The sequence below is a fragment of the Colias croceus genome, chromosome 2 (assembly GCF_905220415.1).
Source record: "Colias croceus chromosome 2, ilColCroc2.1".
NCBI classification, from domain to species: Eukaryota; Metazoa; Arthropoda; class Insecta; order Lepidoptera; family Pieridae; genus Colias; species Colias croceus.
Window position 1 is genome coordinate 1,127,397 of NC_059538.1, and position 21,044 is coordinate 1,148,440.

The 21,044-nt window shown below is 39.4% G+C and overlaps 2 protein-coding genes across 2 annotated transcripts; one reads left to right on the forward strand and one right to left on the reverse strand.

The window, feature by feature from the left end:
* Positions 1 to 3,360: 3,360 nt before the first annotated feature.
* LOC123701309 (116 kDa U5 small nuclear ribonucleoprotein component) lies at positions 3,361 to 13,462 on the reverse strand. The gene is made up of 16 exons (XM_045648737.1): positions 13,155 to 13,462; positions 12,795 to 13,024; positions 12,396 to 12,647; positions 11,796 to 12,053; positions 11,310 to 11,548; positions 10,956 to 11,089; positions 10,388 to 10,574; positions 9,952 to 10,092; positions 9,530 to 9,742; positions 9,103 to 9,238; positions 8,436 to 8,634; positions 6,099 to 6,241; positions 5,385 to 5,521; positions 4,533 to 4,653; positions 4,032 to 4,224; positions 3,361 to 3,529 (listed from the first exon to the last, which is right to left on the reverse strand). The coding sequence occupies exons 1-16, from the start codon at positions 13,343 to 13,345 to the stop codon at positions 3,376 to 3,378; spliced, it is 2,928 nt and encodes a 975-aa protein (XP_045504693.1). The 5' UTR covers positions 13,346 to 13,462; the 3' UTR covers positions 3,361 to 3,375.
* Positions 13,463 to 13,737: 275 nt separating this feature from the next.
* Positions 13,738 to 19,276, forward strand: LOC123701317 (nucleolar complex protein 4 homolog A). The gene is made up of 10 exons (XM_045648749.1): positions 13,738 to 13,863; positions 13,959 to 14,067; positions 14,414 to 14,616; positions 14,883 to 15,013; positions 15,323 to 15,462; positions 15,807 to 16,004; positions 16,657 to 16,828; positions 17,155 to 17,321; positions 17,559 to 17,734; positions 18,625 to 19,276. The coding sequence occupies exons 1-10, from the start codon at positions 13,741 to 13,743 to the stop codon at positions 18,742 to 18,744; spliced, it is 1,539 nt and encodes a 512-aa protein (XP_045504705.1). The 5' UTR covers positions 13,738 to 13,740; the 3' UTR covers positions 18,745 to 19,276.
* The last annotated feature ends 1,768 nt before the right edge of the window (positions 19,277 to 21,044 follow it).

A 21,044-nucleotide genomic window follows, 5' to 3' on the forward strand; every position in this document is an offset into this window, starting at 1 on the left:
GGCTCGGCCCAGCCTCGCGTGTAATTTTTTATATCAGAAGCGGGATAGAGTTCAAGCCTACACTTGTTAATTGTTTTGAGTTTACGTAGTTTTGTAACGGCATACTGGCGTTTGTGTTTTTTCGTTGATTATTGTAACGGGAATGTAGTTCATCGAAGGAATTGTGTGTAGTGATCCAAATCGCTAGTCGAATCCTGGCGTTGAGGTATTGTCTAGTCGCTGACGTATCGTAGTGATGTATTTCACTAGTCGAACGAGCGTAGATACACAGTATTCCCAAACTGATAATGCGCATAGAAAAATTCGTCACTGTTCGGCAACTGTCATATTCTGTCATATTCCCCGAGCTTCCGAAGACGATATGTATATAGAGTGGTTAAATGTATTTTCTTCATGCATAGTTAATTAGAATTATGAGTTTTATTGTGATTTTATGGTAAAAGAGATAAGTAACGAAATTTGTTTCGATAATTCAATGTAGGTAAGTTAATAGCGAGGATAAGCCACACGATTGCGAATATATTATATTTTTTGTATTGATTTACTTGGAAAATTCTATACTTACTTAGAACTATTAAAGTGTTGAATTTATATTTTTGGTTTTATGGCATTCAAATGCTTTATAAATATAAATTTATAAAGAATAGAAAAAAATCGATCACGAGGCGGGACTCGAACCCGCTTCCTTTCGCGCCATTCCGGGGCGGATGCCTCACTAACTCAGCCACTCGTGACCCGCCCGAGCGATCGAATTTATTCTATTCTTTCAGTTTTATGTGTCTGAAGGGACATGACAAGCTCACCGACAAATCCGCGCGCGCACACACACGTACGGATTTGTCCGGCGCGACTCGGGTGCGGCCCTACACTTAGGCCGCGTTTCCACCTGCAAGAAAACTTCCGCGAGAAGTGTCCGACAGTCTGTCTGACAGCAACTTGCAAGTCTACTTGCAGGTGGAAACGCCGAGTTTACACATGCAAGCTGCTGTCAGACAGACTGTCGGACAGTTCTTGCAGAAGTTTACTTGCAGGTGGAAACGGGGCCATACACACGCAGATTGGTCCGCGGACTTGTAGCCAGCTACAAATCCAGCGGATGGGTGCGCCTGTGAATGGTACCCATTAGTGTCATAGGAATCATCATTCGCCGCGCCGGGTACCTAGGTATAATTGAATAAATAAATGTTTGAGTTTGAGTTTTAGGAGCCATTATTTAAGAGAAGAAGAAGAGTTTGAGTTTGAAAAAAAACCACGTCAAAATCCGTTGCGTAGTTTTAAATATATAAGCATACAAAGGGACATAGGGACAGAGAAAGACACTTTGTTTTATACTATGTAGTGATGATTTCGAAAGTATGGATACACCCACCAAATAATACATCTAATAACGGAACCGCAATCTTCATGTTTGTTACTTTAGAAAAATAAATAAACTATTATTTTATATATTAAAGTTGTTTTATTGAATACATACCTTTAGGTAATCGTTGAGTACTCTAATGATAGCTTCGCAGGTCTCTGGTATTATCTCAGACAGTACCTATAGTCCTTTCCACCTAAGATGATTTCTGTGACACATCGATTTTTGACACGTGTAGAGATGTCTTTACTGAAATCATATCAATTGTTTCCGTTAATCGATAATATTTTATATGGAAATGAAATCGATTTGAATAATGTACCAAAATTAGTTTTTTCGGTATTTCGCCAACAATTAACTAAGGAAACTTAGCAAACAACAGCAACAAAAAGTCAACAATAACAATTAGTAACAATAACAGGATACCACGTAAAGTATCAATATAAAAATGCAACTTGTATAGAAGGCTGAGGCACTCGTACAGACGATTGACTCGATTGACAAACGATCACAAGATGGACGCCGATTATATGATTTTCCAACTCTATGATTTTTCAACGATCCATTTCATGTACACGAGTTGCGTAGGTATTATATTTTTGTGTTATTTTATTTTATTTTTCATTATATTAAACTAAACAATACTGTTTTTGATTTATAAGCTTAAAATGTTTCATTTTTATATTTTTGGTAATAATGCCGCCATAAAATAAAAATATTATGCACTAAAATTATTTTGGCGTTTTAAACATAAAATACGTAATTCGGAACACGATAAAGTGTCACAGGAATCATCATAGCTGAAAAGGACTATAGTTGTGGTGATATACATGTGCTTAATTTAAGATCATTATATTCTATTCCTGACGCGAGATAGTTTAAAGTTGCCACTAATCTTTCTTCGGCAGTTACAGCTCGCCTCATAACTATATCGGTTTTCGCTATATATATTTTTGCAAAAGATTTAATATTTCATCGAATGATTCTGGAGTCATTCGGAGATATGTTCGGAAATCTTCATCATCCAATTCCTTAAGGAGCCGCATATGACTGTAATTTTCTCTATTTCTATAGTAGAATTTAGCCAATTCTCTTCGTTTTTTCCTTTGTTCCTTTTGTAGCGGTGCTGTAGCAACAATGGTTGCTGCAACCAACGCTACTTTAGCATTTTTCTATAATACCGGAGGGCGGTGGCATGAGGCAAGACTTCCGTTCACTACCACAGATTCACTACTTCATAGCAAAGTCAACTGTATATATTATATTACTCTATGGTCAACTGACAGCTGGAAGGCCAACACGTTGGCACCTTCTTGGTTGGCACCAACCACAACCGAATCGGAGCGTCTGTATATGCTAGACGTAACTTTTGATTTAATAATTTTGTGGATACCTGTCAGAACATGCTTAGCTGTCGAATACTTTAAATTGCCGCTTTCCTTTGACTCGTGACGCATTCGTACGAATCGTGCCTAGGGGCTCGGACGTTGTTAATACGACGTTTGACCCAACTACCCTCACTTTGCTAATAGTCGTTAACTGGCTGCGATTTGTTATCAACTACCTAGGTACATCAATTAGGTAGCTGTGTAGAATCGCAGTACATTCTTATTACATTAAAACTAATATTTAACCCGGCCTCGCGTGTAATTTCTTATAATTCAATATCAAAAGATGTTCCGTACACTGAGATTGGTTGCAAATTTAATACGTGATATGAAATATTATATCGAAAACTTCCCCAAGTTTGCAGAACTTTTGGAATTTTTTTCACGACCAAAATAATTTAATTGCAATTTTAACAATGTTCCGGACTGCGGACAAGGTTGCAAAATGAGATTTATCGTCGTCCCAATGTACCATTCACTTGACCGAAGTTTGAAAACTTTTGGAATTATTGTGAATTGATTGTCTTGACTGACTGGAAAGCCAGCCTAGATACCATTCTTTTCAAAACTTAAATATAAGAGGTACTTAATAGGACAAAAAAAAACAACAAATGAAATTCTCATCATTTAATTAAACTGTACATCCTGTCTCGCGAGCTCCAACAACATAGGGTCGTCGAAGAACTTATTGATAGACACGTCCTCACTGAGACCCTTGCGTCGCCGCGTCTTTATCATGAACTCGCGAGCTAAGTGCGTCGCCGGCTGCGGTTCTAACGGCCTGAAATAAATTGATTATTAGAAAATAATAAATCTACTACGAGGTTATATTAAAGTTTATTCAGTTTATGGAAGGTTGGTGGCTATTTAATATTTAAATTGGGAAAAGACGATATAAAATTATTTTTTTATTAGAAAAAAAAAATTAAGGAAAAAAAAATTTGTCTATGCATTTTCAATAATATTACTGAGAAAAAACGGAAAGAAAGTGAGCCTTGTGGAGGAAGGAAGGTGGAATTCCTCCATCGAAAAAGGGAGGATCCTCGACCAGTCTACTCGACTGGCCGGCCGTGAACGCCCCGATGAATGATGTCGGAAAGTTGTATATATAGCTCTGTAGCGAAAACATTTCGCTTGCGCGATTCAGAGCGAGGTGTCGCTACAAGCCTAAACAAAACAACCAAAATAAGACGTCTATGTTACACTCCTGCTCTAAAGCAGGAGTGTATCATAGACGTCTTTTTTTACCATAGACTATAAAAAAATATAGTCTATGGACTCACCGTATAGTGATGCTCTTGTCCAACGGGTCACCGGGCACAATTTGCCAGTGGTGGAACACCTGCAAACAGAACGCCTGGCCCTGCGTGTGCGTGCGCAGGTCCGTCTCGAAGCCGAACGAGTCTATCGCGGGCACGAACGCCTTTATCGTGTACAGGGGGGAACCGGGCACCGGTGCGTCTTGCGTCACGTGGCCTGCGAGGGGAGAATGGTATGAAAAAAAGTTTTAATTGGCACCAACGGAAATTGGTAACGATAAAAAGACAAAGTACGCAATTTTATTTTTATTAGGGACAAAAAAAAGACCTAATTTATAAAATTAAACAACGAAACATCGATTTATTAGATATATTAATTACTATCAACTCATTCAAAATGTTTTTCACTTAAAAAACAAATATTAAAACGTCCACTTAGGTGATCACAGACAAACTTAACGTTAAAATATATTTTTAATTTTTTTTTCACAAAAAAAATCAAAAACAAACAAACAAAAAACACACCTCTCCGCTTAGCCAGCACAGTGTACACGGCGGAGACACAATCAGCGGGCGCTTGAACTTCCACGAACAGATAGGGCTCCATCAGACGTGGAGTCGCCATGAGGAATGCTGAATATGCCACCTAGTGCCAAGACAATGAGTTTTATAAGTGACATACTTAAAATAAATTGAATTATTAGGAAAAATTTCACAGATAAAGATTACCCTGATCTTAAATTGATCCTTATTTGAATGTACTTGAAGTATTTAATAATTAATGTAGTTTACAAAAACTACATAAAAAATCACGCCTAAACTCATGAAATACACCAATCACAGATAAATGTACAAATTTTGTACTAGTGAATTGTGTGTTTACTGTACAAAGTTTGAATGAAAACTGTGGATCAAAATCAAACAATCATCAAACATATAAGTTATAAGCTAATAGGAGCATATTCAAAACTAGCTTACCGCTCGCGGCTTCGCCCGCTTTGTCTAAAACCTAATAAATTATATACTAAAACCTTCTTCTTGAATCACTCTATATATTAAAAAAAAAACCGCATCAAAATCGTTGCGTAGTTTTAAAGATTTAAGCATACAAGGTACATAGGGACAGATAAAGCGACTTTGTTTTATACTATGTAGTGATAGTGTCATAGTGAAGTGATGTTAAATGAGCAAATATGGTGAAAGGAATGTTGTTTAATTTAATTGTAATATTATTAACTGCATTTCAATATTGCAATGTACAACTTTACTGCTAGCAATTTACTGACACACAGATAAATATCATAAAAATAAAACACAAGGGTACAAACATAAAAAAAAAATATACATATATGTGTGTGTAATTATGTAAAGACTTACCCGCCTAGCAGTGGGTATGATTTGCCCACCGCCTCTATGTAGCGGCTCATTGGCTATAACTGCATCTAAAATCTTGAATTTCACATTACGGATTGGCTCTTCACATAGTGGACCTTCTCTTGTACCCCATTGAAAACCTTGAAGGTTAAAATTAAGTTGTTAAACCATGTGGAATATGAGACAGATACAATTTATTTATTATTTAAATACTTTATTGTACTGCCAGCAAAAATTACAAAAAGAAAACTTATAATAAAAGAAGACAGCACAGATGGCGGCCTTATCACTTATAAGTGATTTCTTCCAGGCAACCAATTAAAGATGTGATAACATAATAGAAAAAGGAGGTGGGTAAAAAGTATACGCAAAAATTATGTAATATAATACTAATAAACAAAAATTATCTAATTTACTATATTTTCTAATCGAGTTAGTATTGTGTCCCAACGTATTTTTCATATTTTTAACAGGAATATAAACTTGCGACTTTTCCATATTGCTCCTTTTTTCGAGTAATGGAAAACATTAGGATACCATACCATTACCATCAGCTTTTCATGGTTTCGTATTAACAATTTGATGATAAGTGACAAAGCAATCAGCATATTGGGACATGGTTTAAAACCATACAAAAAGTTAAGAAGAAGTTTTTTTCGAAGTTTTGGAAGTTTCATGGGAACAAAGTAGGATAAAGATAGTAAGAAATCGGTATACCTTGCACGATACTATCTTTCACAGATGCAAGCAGATGTTTATCCACCTCTGAAGGTAGCGTGTCATCTACGAGGATGTTAGGTCCTGTGGCGTCTGGACCGAACGCCCAGATCGAACGAGCGGCCAACAGATCCCAATCGTATCTGGAATAATTGATATTATATGCATTTTGTACTTTTGTTTGTGGGAGTAATAAAAAATACATTTTAAAATTAAGCCGTATGTACTTATTTAAAATTTTTTAGATAAAATTTAGAAGTTCACCAAAATCAGCCGCAATGGTAAACAATCAGATACAAAAAACGAATAGATATAAAACTCAAAGGTGACTGATATTGTGATCTATCAACGCACAGCCCAAACCACTAGACGTATCGGGCTGAAATTTGGCATGCAGGTAGATGTTAGGACGTAGGCATCCGCTAAGAAAGGATTTCCCGAAATTCTTGCGGGAACGGGGAAAAACGGGGATGAACGTACAAAGTCGTGGGCGGAAGCTAGTTACACATAATCAGACATAATGGCACGCAAGCAGATGCAATGGCACAATGGCACGCAAACAGGCGCATTGACACAATGGTACGCAATTAGACACAATGGCACGCAAACAGACGCAATGACACGCAATTGTAACTCACTCATTTGGTCCGTATCACCATTTGTTTGCTGTTTCAGCCACACAATCAGCCACTCACTTGGTCTGGAAGAACTCGCCGAGCCGCTTCCTGTCCCACGTGACGCACACGGCGCCCGCCTCGATGTCCTCCGCGAGCCCGCGCTCCAGCGGCTCCGCTATCATCGTCAGCTTGTTGCGTTTGTTTGCTGACACACACACACACACACACACACACACTCACTTGGTCTGGAAGAACTCGCCGAGCCGCTTCCTGTCCCACGTGACGCACACGGCGCCCGCCTCGATGTCCTCCGCGAGCCCGCGCTCCAGCGGCTCCGCTATCATCGTCAGCTTGTTGCGTTTGTTTGCTGACACACACACACACACACACACTCACTTGGTCTGGAAGAACTCGCCGAGCCGCTTCCTGTCCCACGTGACGCACACGGCGCCCGCCTCGATGTCCTCCGCGAGCCCGCGCTCCAGCGGCTCCGCTATCATCGTCAGCTTGTTGCGTTTGTTTGCTGACACACACACACACACACACACTCACTTGGTCTGGAAGAACTCGCCGAGCCGCTTCCTGTCCCACGTGACGCACACGGCGCCCGCCTCGATGTCCTCCGCGAGCCCGCGCTCCAGCGGCTCCGCTATCATCGTCAGCTTGTTGCGTTTGTTTGCTGACACACACACACACACACACACTCACTTGGTCTGGAAGAACTCGCCGAGCCGCTTCCTGTCCCACGTGACGCACACGGCGCCCGCCTCGATGTCCTCCGCGAGCCCGCGCTCCAGCGGCTCCGCTATCATCGTCAGCTTGTTGCGTTTGTTTGCTGACACACACACACACACACACACACACACACACACACACACTCACTTGGTCTGGAAGAACTCGCCGAGCCGCTTCCTGTCCCACGTGACGCACACGGCGCCCGCCTCGATGTCCTCCGCGAGCCCGCGCTCCAGCGGCTCCGCTATCATCGTCAGCTTGTTGCGTTTGTTTGCTGACACACACACACACACACACACACACACACACACACACACACTCACTTGGTCTGGAAGAACTCGCCGAGCCGCTTCCTGTCCCACGTGACGCACACGGCGCCCGCCTCGATGTCCTCCGCGAGCCCGCGCTCCAGCGGCTCCGCTATCATCGTCAGCTTGTTGCGTTTGTTTGCTGACACACACACACACACACACACTCACTTGGTCTGGAAGAACTCGCCGAGCCGCTTCCTGTCCCACGTGACGCACACGGCGCCCGCCTCGATGTCCTCCGCGAGCCCGCGCTCCAGCGGCTCCGCTATCATCGTCAGCTTGTTGCGTTTGTTTGCTGACACACACACACACACACACACTCACTTGGTCTGGAAGAACTCGCCGAGCCGCTTCCTGTCCCACGTGACGCACACGGCGCCCGCCTCGATGTCCTCCGCGAGCCCGCGCTCCAGCGGCTCCGCTATCATCGTCAGCTTGTTGCGTTTGTTTGCTGACACACACACACACACACACACACACACACACACACACACTCACTTGGTCTGGAAGAACTCGCCGAGCCGCTTCCTGTCCCACGTGACGCACACGGCGCCCGCCTCGATGTCCTCCGCGAGCCCGCGCTCCAGCGGCTCCGCTATCATCGTCAGCTTGTTGCGTTTGTTTGCTGACACACACACACACACACACACACACACACACACACACACACTCACTTGGTCTGGAAGAACTCGCCGAGCCGCTTCCTGTCCCACGTGACGCACACGGCGCCCGCCTCGATGTCCTCCGCGAGCCCGCGCTCCAGCGGCTCCGCTATCATCGTCAGCTTGTTGCGTTTGTTCGGCGTCTCCGCGAAGCACTTGAGCGATGATGTCTCCACGACCGTCTCGCAGAAGGACACAACTGGGTCTGCGACTGCGGAGTAATATAGGAAGTTGTATTATGGTGTCCAGTCTGTTAATCTCAAATATGTATTTATTCAACTAGACGTGGTTAAGAAGCGCTTCTGTATCGTCAAAATACAGAAAAATAATAATTTACCACCGCTTCGGAAAGCAGTCTCTACAGAGTAGAATGTATATTGTGAAAATGTCCATTTTTGTCCAGTACAGCTACATGAATAAAGAAAGCGAACAGCGGCAAAGCCTCTAAGCTTCTTCTCCCTGTGGTTTGAGTATGTTTTTTTTTTCCATTTATTTAAGTCGTGAAAAGTGGCCTACTTACCTACCTTTGAAAAAAAATACCAGAAAAGGGTGAATAGTCATATTATTTTTACCCATTTTAGTTCATTTTTACAGTCTTCCATAGCTGACCACTAGGGCACCTTCTAACTCCACAGACACCCTCTCCCGTCCCCCATATACCTTTTCCCTTGGAACTTACCTTTAATATCAATCTCCGAGTACATATTCCTCAAATCGTGCATCACGCAGTCGAGGTACAGTTCACCGGTACCAAGTATTACGTGCTCGCCGCTCTCTTCAACGCGAGTGGATAGCACTGGGTACGATTTGTTCACCTGTAATTATAAATATTTATTTTATTTTTTTGTATTAAGGTCGCGAGTCACGACCGAGCGCGTGTTTGCGTTATTATTTCCTAAAAATATTTTTATGTACTGGAAATTGTAGAAAAAATATTTTTGTCTTCAAGTGTTTTTTTAAACAGCAAGTAAATGATTGTTTGCAATAAAAATTTAACTTGAGTTTATAATTTAGGTTATTACTAAGTCATATTAATCTAGAACGATCCAACAAAAACTCTCCTTTAAATTTGCAATAGAATTTTTTTCTTCACCATAAAAACTTACTTTTCTCAAGCCGTCTAACATTTTGGGCAGTTCCGAAGGATTCACCGGTTCCACGGCTATCTTCACAATGGCTTGCGTGTTGAACCTCAGCGGTTTGAAGGTGTGCAGCTCCTCCTCCTCATCAGCAGACACCAGGGTGCAGGTCTTGACTATCGGCTGGTCTATGCCTTCTATGAGAGCCCAACAACCAGCTGGCACTCTGTTTAGTTCCACCTAGAAAATGAATGGGTTTTGGAAAAACTCCAGAGTATGGGAAAATCATTTTTCTTCATCAATAAAAGGTTCCTGAAGATACGATAAGTATACATCACAAAGAATTATAATTAATAAGAATTATATTATTAGTATTTTTCTGCACCCAAACATTTTATAAAAAAGCAGTATCTACACAGAAAAAAAAATTAAGATTTATGCAACAGTACCTTATATCTAGCCTCGAAAATCCATAATCGTCCCACATTCATGATTCTAGAATCTTCCTCGTCTTGCGTACTGTAGTTCTCACCGAGCACGCGTACAGTCTGCCCCGCGTACAGCGTGCCCGACATTATACGCGCTAGAACCTGTACACATAATTTATTTTATTATAATGTGTAAAAATATTTTTTTTAATGTAATTTATGGTGAGAATGAGTTCAAAAGTAATCGGTTAGCTTTATTTTGGTATCGCATATATTTTATACTTTTACTACACCTTGCGTGACGTCACTGCGTGCACACACTCACCAGGAAGAAGGTGCAGTCGTCGGTGGGGTACATCTTGGTGGTGTGCGCGACTAGTCTGCCCGACTGGTCGCACGCGAGCATGTCGTCCCGCAGCGAGCCCGTCGCGTGACGTCACTGCGTGCACACACTCACCAGGAAGAAGGTGCAGTCGTCGGTGGGGTACATCTTGGTGGTGTGCGCGACTAGTCTGCCCGACTGGTCGCACGCGAGCATGTCGTCCCGCAGCGAGCCGGTCGCGCCGCGGTAGCAGTGCGCCACTTTGCGTGCCGCCGCGTCTAACGGGGATGGCACGTGACGTGTCACCATGTCTACGAACCCACTGCGGAGGAGAGGGGATAACAATCTCATCAAATTTAATTTACTTTTTGTATGAAATTACATATTACTATCATCTAGTTACTATAAGCTTCGCATTGCGAGTAGACGTACAACATCTTTTCAAACTCAAAACTCAAACTCAAACATTCATTTATTCAATTAGACTACTATTTAGTAGCACTTTCGAATCGTCATTACATAAGTATTTTTAACATTTACCACCGATTCGGAAAGCAGTATCTATGGAGAAGAATCGGCAAGAAACTCCATAGTTGCTCTTTTAAAATCATGTCAATATTACATAATATGTAACTTATATCTAACTTATACATTTAACATTATACATTATTAAAAAATACTACTCAAGTCTTATATCACTTACCAAAAATCGCCAAAGAAGCGGCTACAAACAAGCCGCAATAAGGGTCGTACGTTTAACTTGGATTCTTGCTTTGTCAGCTTTATCCCCAATTCGGCCAATACATCTGGTAATGTAGTATCTACATCACCAACAACCTGAAACAACATTAGTGATATTACTACACTTCTCTTAAATAATCTTAATGTTCAAAATAATATTATTCAGACACAATCATGAAATACGGAATTAGCATGCAAACTTTAAAGACAAGGCGGACGATAAAAATAATATAATTTAGATTTAATTCTATCCGTTTCTATATTATAAAAATTGGCTACCTGGACTTGCCTGTTCTATGACAGACTTCTAACTTACCTGAGCAAAAATCTTATACAGCGGCTCCAAAATGAACTCAACAAAGCTCCTCTGCGCTGACGAATGCGGTTGTTTCTTTGTAAACCGTCTCGTCTTAGCGTTGAAGTAAACATCGCCCCAGAGCCACGCCGCCATGTCGGAGGCGCGTAGACCACAGTCGTGTGTGTTGGCGTACATAGCCGCGAACGATTCCAGGGTAAAACATACGTCGTAGAGGGATGACGCGAAACAGACGTTACCTGGAAGTAATTTTATATTATAATTATTTCAATGTCCCAATGAGGTTTAGCAATAATATCATAAATAAGTACTGAACTTAAAACAATGAAGAGAAATGGAAATTGTAACATTACATTCAATGCAAACCATTGTTCACAGTGTTTGACATTTTTCAATAAGCACCCAGAAAAAAAAATTAAACACAAATTCTCAAAATGACTACAAAATTTTATAATTCACAAGTACATTTAAACAGATTATACATACCTAACAACGGCGAAAATATAGTCACAGGTTCATCAGGATTATCTTGTGGATGTGTTGTCTCCAACACTGAATTTAGCTCATCTATAATATGCCTGAGCTTATAATAAGCATCCGCGGGCGGCAGCTTCAACTCCAGTATCAGTCTGTCGATTTTATTAATGCATAGTGTCAACGGCACTCGCTCCTGAACAGCGTGACGTAGAAGACGTTCCGTGTTCAGCATTATACCCTCTGCAGCATCCACAAATAGGATTGCACCTGGTTGAGATAAGATTGTGGTTGTGAGTGATAACATTTATAGTGTTTCTTTTAAAAGTAGATAATTATGCTTAAAATATATCAGCAGTGTTAATTACCGATTTCTCATATTAAAATCAAATTCTCTAACAAAAACCAATAAAGATTTATATTATATACTTTCTATCCAATGGATTTTGTATATGTTACTTTTAGTTATAGTAGACTTCCTGATCATTGAGATTAGGTGCTAAAAGCTAAACTTAAATCAAATGATATGGATACATTTACAACAGCTTTGTGTACAATATAACTGTTTTATTTCAAAGTAAAATAAACTAATCCTACAATTAAAGTACATACCATCGGAAATCCTCAAAGCAGCAGTCACTTCATCGCTAAAATTAACATGCCCAGGAGTATCCATAATATTCAAGAGGTGCGATTTCCCTTTTATATCCTTCAAGAGGAGAGTGACTGGCATGGACTTGATGGAGACTCCTCTCTCTTGTTCCACAAATAGTGTGTCGGTGTACCTCATGGGTATTGTTGTATCATTGTTTATGGTGTCTGGGTGGGTCTGACGCATTAGGCAGTCGACAAATGATGTCTTTCCTGGAAAATTAATTTATTATATAATTAATTAGATTATATAAAGTGACTACTTGTTATCTACAGATTAATTTATTAAAATGGGATGTGATCAGATGATCCTATGCTTAAAAAGTATCATAAAATTTCGTAATAGACAGTTTCTCTTACCATTATGCAAATGCCCCATCAGTGTGATGTTCCTCATTAAGTTAGTGTTATCCAGCATATCAGCAAGGTACTCCATATCATAAATAGTGTGCGGCAGCTGCTGCTCTTGAAGCTGAAACTTCTTGTTCTTAACAGGTTCTATAAGAGGCTTATCAAGTGCTTGAGTATCCTCCTCCTGTACTACTGTCTCTACATCTGGTCCGTACACTTCTACTGCTTGAGGATAGTAGCTAGAAATAAGTAATACTTAAGTAACTTTTCTTCTATTAAATCTTTAGAATTATCATTATATTCTAAGTAAAACATAACCAAAAATTTTTTCAATAGTTTTGTATCGGAATAGAAAGTATGCCATCTTACCGTTTGTCTTCGTGTAATACAACAGACATCGGTGCCGCTTCAGGCTCCGCGTCGGCATCTTCATCTTCTTCCATAGCATCCTCGTCGGCATCACGATTATCTTGTCCATATACACTTTGATCATCGTCAGAATCGGACTCTAAATCTGGACCAATGTAATTTCCAAATTCATCATACAGATCACCATCCATTTTTCGTTCAATTTATGAACCTTATTCAATGGATAATTAAAAAAATCTTAAAACTTTTCAATCAAAACAAACGAAGCCCGAAGCCGCTGTTTGTTTGACAATTTAGCATAACCTCAAAATTTTATAATTAAAAGTCAATGCGCAAAATTCTTAATTTTTATTTTAATGGCAAAGGCATAAATTAGTTTTATTTTAATATAACAAACTTTTAAATGAAATTTTAATGATTCTGGAACACATTTTCACTGTAATTTAATAGAACAGAATACTTGAATGAGCATTTTAGTTTAAAAGTTTATGAACGCAACTTTAGTTTCTTTGAGTCTATTGTCTATGTCAATTATTTTCATATTTTTATTCTCTATGATTTACGTCTAATTCTTTTCAATACAAAAATGGCTGATGTGCAACCAAATTTATCTAAAATGATTTCGGCCCAGCTACGCAATAAGGCAAATGAGTTTTTGAACTCAAGAAAAAATGCGAATAATCTCGCTGATATCATACAAATGTTTGAGGTAAGCAATTTTCCTATAAAAACGATCATAAAATATACTTGAAATTGCGTCTTAGGTTACTCATCTTTTAATCACATTTTGTTTAATATTTTTAGGCGGAAACGGAGAACTATACTCCTTTATTGCTTGCAATCGAAGTAATATTTACAGAGCTGTTAAAAAGGGGTGATCTTATACAACAAATAGTACCCTTAAAACCTGCAGGTGTGTATATGGTTTTCATTTGTCATCAAGAAAATATTGATTTTGCATTCTATTTGCCTGACCGCTATTGAATAAGTTTTTTCTACCACGCACATGTTATTCAATGTAAAATTAAATGCCTATTTTCGTGTATAAAATTACGCTCCAGTTACATATTATGATGTTATTTTCGCTTATATAAAGGTCGAAAGTCAACCTGCAAGCTCTTGTCTTGTATAATGATTTTATAATGGAACACATTTATATAAACATGAGTTTATATTTTGTTTTATTGCATTATTTAGGTGATATAAAACTGAATATTACACTTAGTCAGCTCTTGATAGGATTTGTTATGAATCTACAGATCACAGCCCTGAAGCAGAGTACCGCAGATGGCTGAACGAGTGCTACGAGACTGCGTTGACGCGCGTGCTGGAGTGCATCAAACGCGGCCGTACCAACTCGAGGCTGCAGGCCCTCGTTACCGCCTGTAAATTGCTACAAGCGGAGGGAAAACATCCATTGGAACACACCAGCGGATATTTCTTCCCTTCGGTTAGATTGAAGGTAAGTTCAATTCAATATATTTTTATTTCAGAACAATTCTGCCTGTGTCACATTCCTAACGTAATTTAAACTTTAAAAATTAAAACCTATTTATATTTTCGATGTAAATATTTATACTAATAATCTGTATATTGTACTAAATAGTGTCTAGTAGGAAATCGAAAAAGGTTTAGTCTATAATTATATGTGTTAAAATTTTTCATGCAATATTATTCATTAGTTTTTATTGTGTATTGTGATCTACATACAATTAATGTTGTTTACAGAATATATTTAATGTACTACTTGACTCGGAAATACCCATGACAGCTCCTATCACTCGTTTCCAAGAATTCACTGAATATCGGGACATGCAACAGTTTGGCTTGAAAGTCCTGTGTACTATTGCATATCGCAAGTAAGTTGTCATAATTTTTATTTTCATAGCGTTCAATGCAATTTATAAATATCTCTAAAAAATGTAAAGTTCAATCAATGTTACTGTTGAGTTACATTTACTTGCAGATGAAACATAACCAATAAAATTTTTTTTTCCTGTTTACCATTTTTATTTTATTTTGGTATCTCATGTTGTTACAATCTGCCTTATTGGGCATGTAGCTGGTTGTTAAGAACGACATATTATGTACATTTAACCATTACGCTAAATTTATAAACATTAATCATTTTGTTAGTGTAAAAAGTGATAGCTATCTTTAATTTACAGATCACCAACCCACATTTACATGCAGAACTATTTGGAACTGCTGGACAAGCTGCTAGCCCTCGAAATACCAACGGAAAACAAGCCTAAAGCCAAGGATAGAGAAGACGAGAAAGAAGATAAACTGCTTTGCGCCAGTGAAAGTATGTGTTGTGTCTATAACATGTCTGTTTTGTGATCTTATAGGTATTTGATACAACTTATTTTTATATATTATGTTGGTATGAAATCAACGATTCGTAATTTTTTAGCTCGAGAGACTAGACATTTAGAGGAGATGAATTCCTGTTGATTTTGTACAAAACACGCTTTCTGCAAACTGATTTTTTTCTCACATGAAAACTGTTTATTGCAGTTTATAAACATGACTCTCATGACTAACTACATTTTCATGACATCAGCGAAACTCTACTATATGTTTTATCAACTAATTTCTAGACACTCCTAGTCATGACAAGCAACTCTAACAAGTTTTCCATTCCCACAGGAAAGGGCAGCTTCCAACTGGGCGTGGCGAACTGCAAGCGCTACGCGAACAGGTGCTGGGGCTTCGCGTGCCAGTGGCCGCTGTGCGGGGAGCCTCGCACGCACCGGCGCGCGCTGCTGCTGCTCGTGGAGCGGCTCATGCCGCTGCTGGCCCGCCCGCACCTCGCCACCGACATGCTGTGCGACAGTCTGGACGCTGGTACTAAATGCACACAAATCTAAAATATATTTTTATACAGGGTGTCCATCTGTCGATCGCCGAGTATGATGAGATTTTTATTTATGGTGACGTGAATTATTGCAGTAGATGTTTGATTTTTTTTTGTGTGCTTTACCAATAGATAAGCCAATTCAGTATGGAAACATTTACTATTGTTAGATCTTTGAATGGAATAAAAAATCGGCGATAGGTGAAAAATTGAAAAAAAAGTCAACTCCGAAAATACGAAAAATCGCATAAAATACATGGGGGTGATTCGAATAGCCCTCTAGGTCCTCAACCGGCTCTCCTGCCTTCAGTATATTGCTACTTCTTGGGACATCCTGTATAGTGAAAAATGTAGGCTTATTCAATGTAGTTAAAAATGGTGGCTGTGGTTTCTAATGGCGCACTACTTGACATACAATTTTTTCGTAGATAGTCAAAAAGGCCGATCCGTTACTCTCTGACGTGAGTCTCAATAGTGTATTTGGGATCGCCAAGTGTAAAGAAGCTATAAAGATGCAAATATGTAGTTGCTAAATTTATTGCAATTGCTTTCATTTCTGGCATGTGGTTTTATGCGTATACAGCATTATGTTATGAAAGTAATTGTACAAACCAAATAACTCAAATACATATCATTCCACAGGTGGTCCAATAAGCATGCTAGCGCTCCAAGGTGTGCTAGAACTGGTCCGTCACCACAATATTGAGTACCCGGATATATACGACCGTCTCTACGCTATGTTCGAGCCGGAGATGTTCGCTACTCGATACAAGCGACGGCTGCTGCACCTGGCCGATATATTTTTGAGTTCCACGTGAGTTTTGTCAACATAAATATTATAATCTTTAAGCAAAAAAGCGCTTGAATTGAGAAGTAATTTTTTTTGGAAGTTTCAGTGGAAAATAAAATGTTGCTATCTTACTCTTTGTAACAAATTGTTATCAAACCTCTAATTTTTTTCAAGGTTTTTTTTGTCATTTTTACCATATATCTAGGAAATTTCTCTAACAGTAAAAAAGTGAGGGTATTTTGAAGGAATAAAAAATCAAACTACCCTCATAAATAACCAAAATTAAAAGTGAATTAAACTGTTTTCCAAGCACCTAAAACTTGTTTAACGTGAAATATCCTGTTCTCTAGGCATTTACCGGAGAGTCTAGTAGCCGCGTTTGCAAAGCGCATTTCTCGCTTAGCGCTGGTCGCGAGTCTGGAGGACGCGGACGCGCTGCTGCAGCTCGTGTCCAACCTGCTGCTGCGGCACCCCGCGCTCAAGCGTATGATCTGCTGTGAGGACACGCCCGCTATCAGTGAGTGCATGTTACTATATATTATGTTAGAGAGAGAGAACTTCAATTTTGTGGAATGTAGATTTTTTTTAAGTGAAACTGCTAATGTGGGTAATATTTTTGCGGATGAACACGATAGTACTAATATTAATTTGTGCACCTTTTTTTGAAGGGGAATGAGCGATTTCGATCTATTGACTTGTACGCACGCACAATTTTTATTTTTATTTTTTTTTACATTGTGAACGTGTTTTGCAGTGTCAAATGACCCGTACGTGATGGAGGAGACGAGCGCGTGCCGGTCGCGTGCGCTCGGCTCGTCGCTGTGGGAGCTGCGTGCGCTGCGCCGGCACTGGGCCGCGCCCGTCAGCGCCGCCGCCGGCCGCGCGCTGCTGCAGCCGAGCGTCGCGCCGCTCGCGCCCAGCGACTCGCAGGTACACACACACACACATACACATACAAACATAAACACACGCGCACAAACACATACAAACACACACGCACACATTATGCACCGCTCCCCCCCACACACATGCACGCACACATTACGCACTTCCCCCCCTCCACACACATACAAACACACACACGCACATATTACGCACCGTCCCCCCCCCCCACACACACACGTACACATTACGAACCGTTCCACCCCTCCACACACATACAAACACACACACGCACACATTACGCACCGTTCCCCCCTCCACACACATACAAACACACACACGCACGCACACATTACGCACTTTCCCCCCCCTCCACACACGTACAAACACACACGCACACATTACGCACCGTCCCCCCCCCACACACAGATACACTCGCACGCACACATTACGCACCGCACCCCCCCACACACACATACACACGCACGCACACATTACACACCGTTCCCCCCTCCCCCCCACACACACACACTGCGCACTACTACACACACACACACACATACCCCGCGCTGTCCTCCACCAACTATTTAACTGGGTTTCTGTGTTCAATTGATAATATGGTGTATATACCACATTTCCTCACACACGCACGCACCTCGTAACAATACAATACGACAAAGTGTATCGGATTTACTAACTCAGAGGGTTTAATTCGTAAGCATAGGCTAAAAAAGACTTTACAAACAACCTTAAAAAAAAATTACTAAAATATACGCACGCGGCGCTGACAATACATCATCCCAACGCATAAGACTGGATCTGCATGAGATATGGCAAAACTATCCCCATATATTCGTACTACAGTACAACACAATATGTAATATGTAAATACAAAAAATTAAGATCTACGTTCGTGACAAAAGCATTTCATTTTTCAGCTATTCGACGCAGAACTAAAGAAGAGGTTTAAGACTATTGAAATCAACTTCATCAGACCGGAAGGCATGAGCTTAACCAACGGGGAGCGGCTAATGCAATATTGGGAAATTGTTGCCTAATGTGGCAACACTAAATCATAGAAAATAGAACACAGAAGTGCGGCAATACAGTACAAGTATGTCTTGTAATTTTCGATCATGGCAATACCGAATCGGCCATAGTTTGTATTCTTGTCAAACAAATTCGTATTATTATTATTTTCTTAGACACTAAAATATGACTAGTTGATAAATATTATTAATTATTAATATTTAATAAATCAGTTTTATGACAACGTTTTATATGCGTAAACTTTTTTCTACAGCGATTTGACGATTTATAATCAGGACAAAGTTACATACATTTTGTATGTATGTGTGTTTTTGGAGTAAAATATAATAATAAAAGTCATTTAATAAATATGTTGAACTAAAACGTTTTCTTCTTATAAATATAATTCGAAGTACATTCTTTAGAACACTGCCAAATATCGTATTGGAATTAAAAAGTTAGGCAGTGATTTTCACTTTTACATAAAAAAAATATTTGTTTGAAGTGAAACTTCTTTAGGCGCGTTGAAAGTAAAATTTCAAGGCGTCATGGCAATACCGTAACGTCATTAGGTAGGGCGACGAATTTGGTATCTTTGAATCTTGATAAGTTTCACTTCTGACATGTGTGCTCGGCACACACGCTCTTTTTTTTTTCAAAAATTATAATTATTTTTTTTTTCAATCATTCGATTGTACAATGACCAAACATATTTAAGTGTAAGTCTACATAGTGTAGTTATTTTTGTCACTTGCTTTTTTCTGTTTTTTTTTATTGCAAAAAATAAAATATTTTCGTTAAAACTCCGTTTCAACTAACGGATAATTTTTATAGTGTTTGTTCGTTGCGTTTAAATAGTAAATAAGAATATAAAAATTATTTGTTTTTTAGAAATAGTTGTTTTCTGTCTGAGTAATAGGGTTTTGGTTTATATGACAGTGCAATGTGCATGTGTTATGGGTTTTTTGCTATGTGTAATCGTAATTTCGATGAATATTAAAATCGGAAAAATAATTGAAAGTAGAGTTAAATTTAAAAAATAATATCGAAATTTTAACAAATTACAATTGCACATAGTGATGTTTACATGGCTGTATGATGTTAACATTTTTAATTTTATTTTTATATGTGTATATCTGTGATCGAGTCACAAGCGTTGACGCAACACGCCATGGGCAGTAGATTTAGTTGTTTTTTTCTTTTTTTTATTGATTTATGTTAGTATGTTAGGGCTTCGCAATCGAAATAGCGAATAAAGTTGTTAACATTGGTGGATACAAAGAGGGAAATATATTTGGAGACGGACAAGAATCACTGAATTTGCTATTCCAAAATGTAAGGTTAGTTTTGATAATACAACTCTATTAAACTGTTTTTTTTTTGTGATGTACATCAGACACAGAATATACTAAAATCCTTCTCGATCGCGTTAAGATGTAGCAGCTCTTTTGGCTAACATCGAGAAACACAAAAAAAAAAACAACATATTTCTGTATACCATTGCATAAAATTCAAAACAAAAGAATGAGATTCTGTCTTATCACAAAAATCTTAAGACTCTAAGCGCGGGTTCTCTTTAACCTGGTTTTGTGGTATTACAAACTCAAACTCAAACATTTATTTATTCAATTAGACTTCTTAGGCTGGGTCCACATTTGTAGCATCTTGACGTATCAGTCGTATCGTATCGAGTATTTGTATCATAAATATGGACCCTCATTTGTCCATGTCGTATTATAAATCCGTATCTTGAAAAAAAAACGCGTCCATACTTATCAAATGCTGTATCATGTCAGTGTATCATTATAACACTTTCGTTATCCCAGCTCATCTTCAATGTTTACTCCTCTTTCACAAACCACGAAATGGCGGGAACAGAGGCAATGATCGCGTATCAATTGCATTCACGTCCAAACTTGATCGATACGATGTGTATCCTCTTTGATGTCGCAGAAAAACCGACTCACGATGGTTCGCGGTGTATCACGTATATCGTATCGTAATACAGTATCAAAACACGTCCATACCACCGATCGTGATACGCGTATCAGATACGAGGTGTATCATGATACACGGTTAGTGCGGATTGGGCCGTATCAGATACGGCGTGTATCATCAACGGGTATCATCTTGCTTCCAAACTAGCGATCATGATACGCGCCGAGGCCACGCAACGGAGATACGATACACCAAAATGCTACAAATGTGGACCCAGCCTTATAGAAGCACTTTTCAAACGTCAAGTGACAGATCCCCACCCTGGTTTAAAATTAGACTGTGTTTAAATTGTTTTGGGGCAATACCAGTAATGTCTATATGTCTATATTCA

What these genes read in the sequence shown, in the direction of transcription:
- LOC123701309 (XM_045648737.1), bottom strand. Translation starts at nt 13,345, where the DNA reads ATGGATGGTGATCTGTATGATGAATTTGGAAATTACATTGGTCCAGAT. An exon ending in GTATTACACGAAGACAAACG is followed by an intron (nt 13,025 to 13,154) that starts GTAAGATGGCAT and finishes ACTTATTTCTAG; the next exon opens with CTACTATCCTCAAGCAGTAG. An exon ending in ACGACTGCACCTTCTTCCTG is followed by an intron (nt 10,093 to 10,387) that starts GTGAGTGTGTGC and finishes TTATGTGTACAG; the next exon opens with GTTCTAGCGCGTATAATGTC.
- LOC123701317 (XM_045648749.1), top strand. Translation starts at nt 13,741, where the DNA reads ATGGCTGATGTGCAACCAAATTTATCTAAAATGATTTCGGCCCAGCTA. An exon ending in TCCCTTCGGTTAGATTGAAG is followed by an intron (nt 14,617 to 14,882) that starts GTAAGTTCAATT and finishes TGTTGTTTACAG; the next exon opens with AATATATTTAATGTACTACT. An exon ending in TGTACTATTGCATATCGCAA is followed by an intron (nt 15,014 to 15,322) that starts GTAAGTTGTCAT and finishes TTTAATTTACAG; the next exon opens with ATCACCAACCCACATTTACA.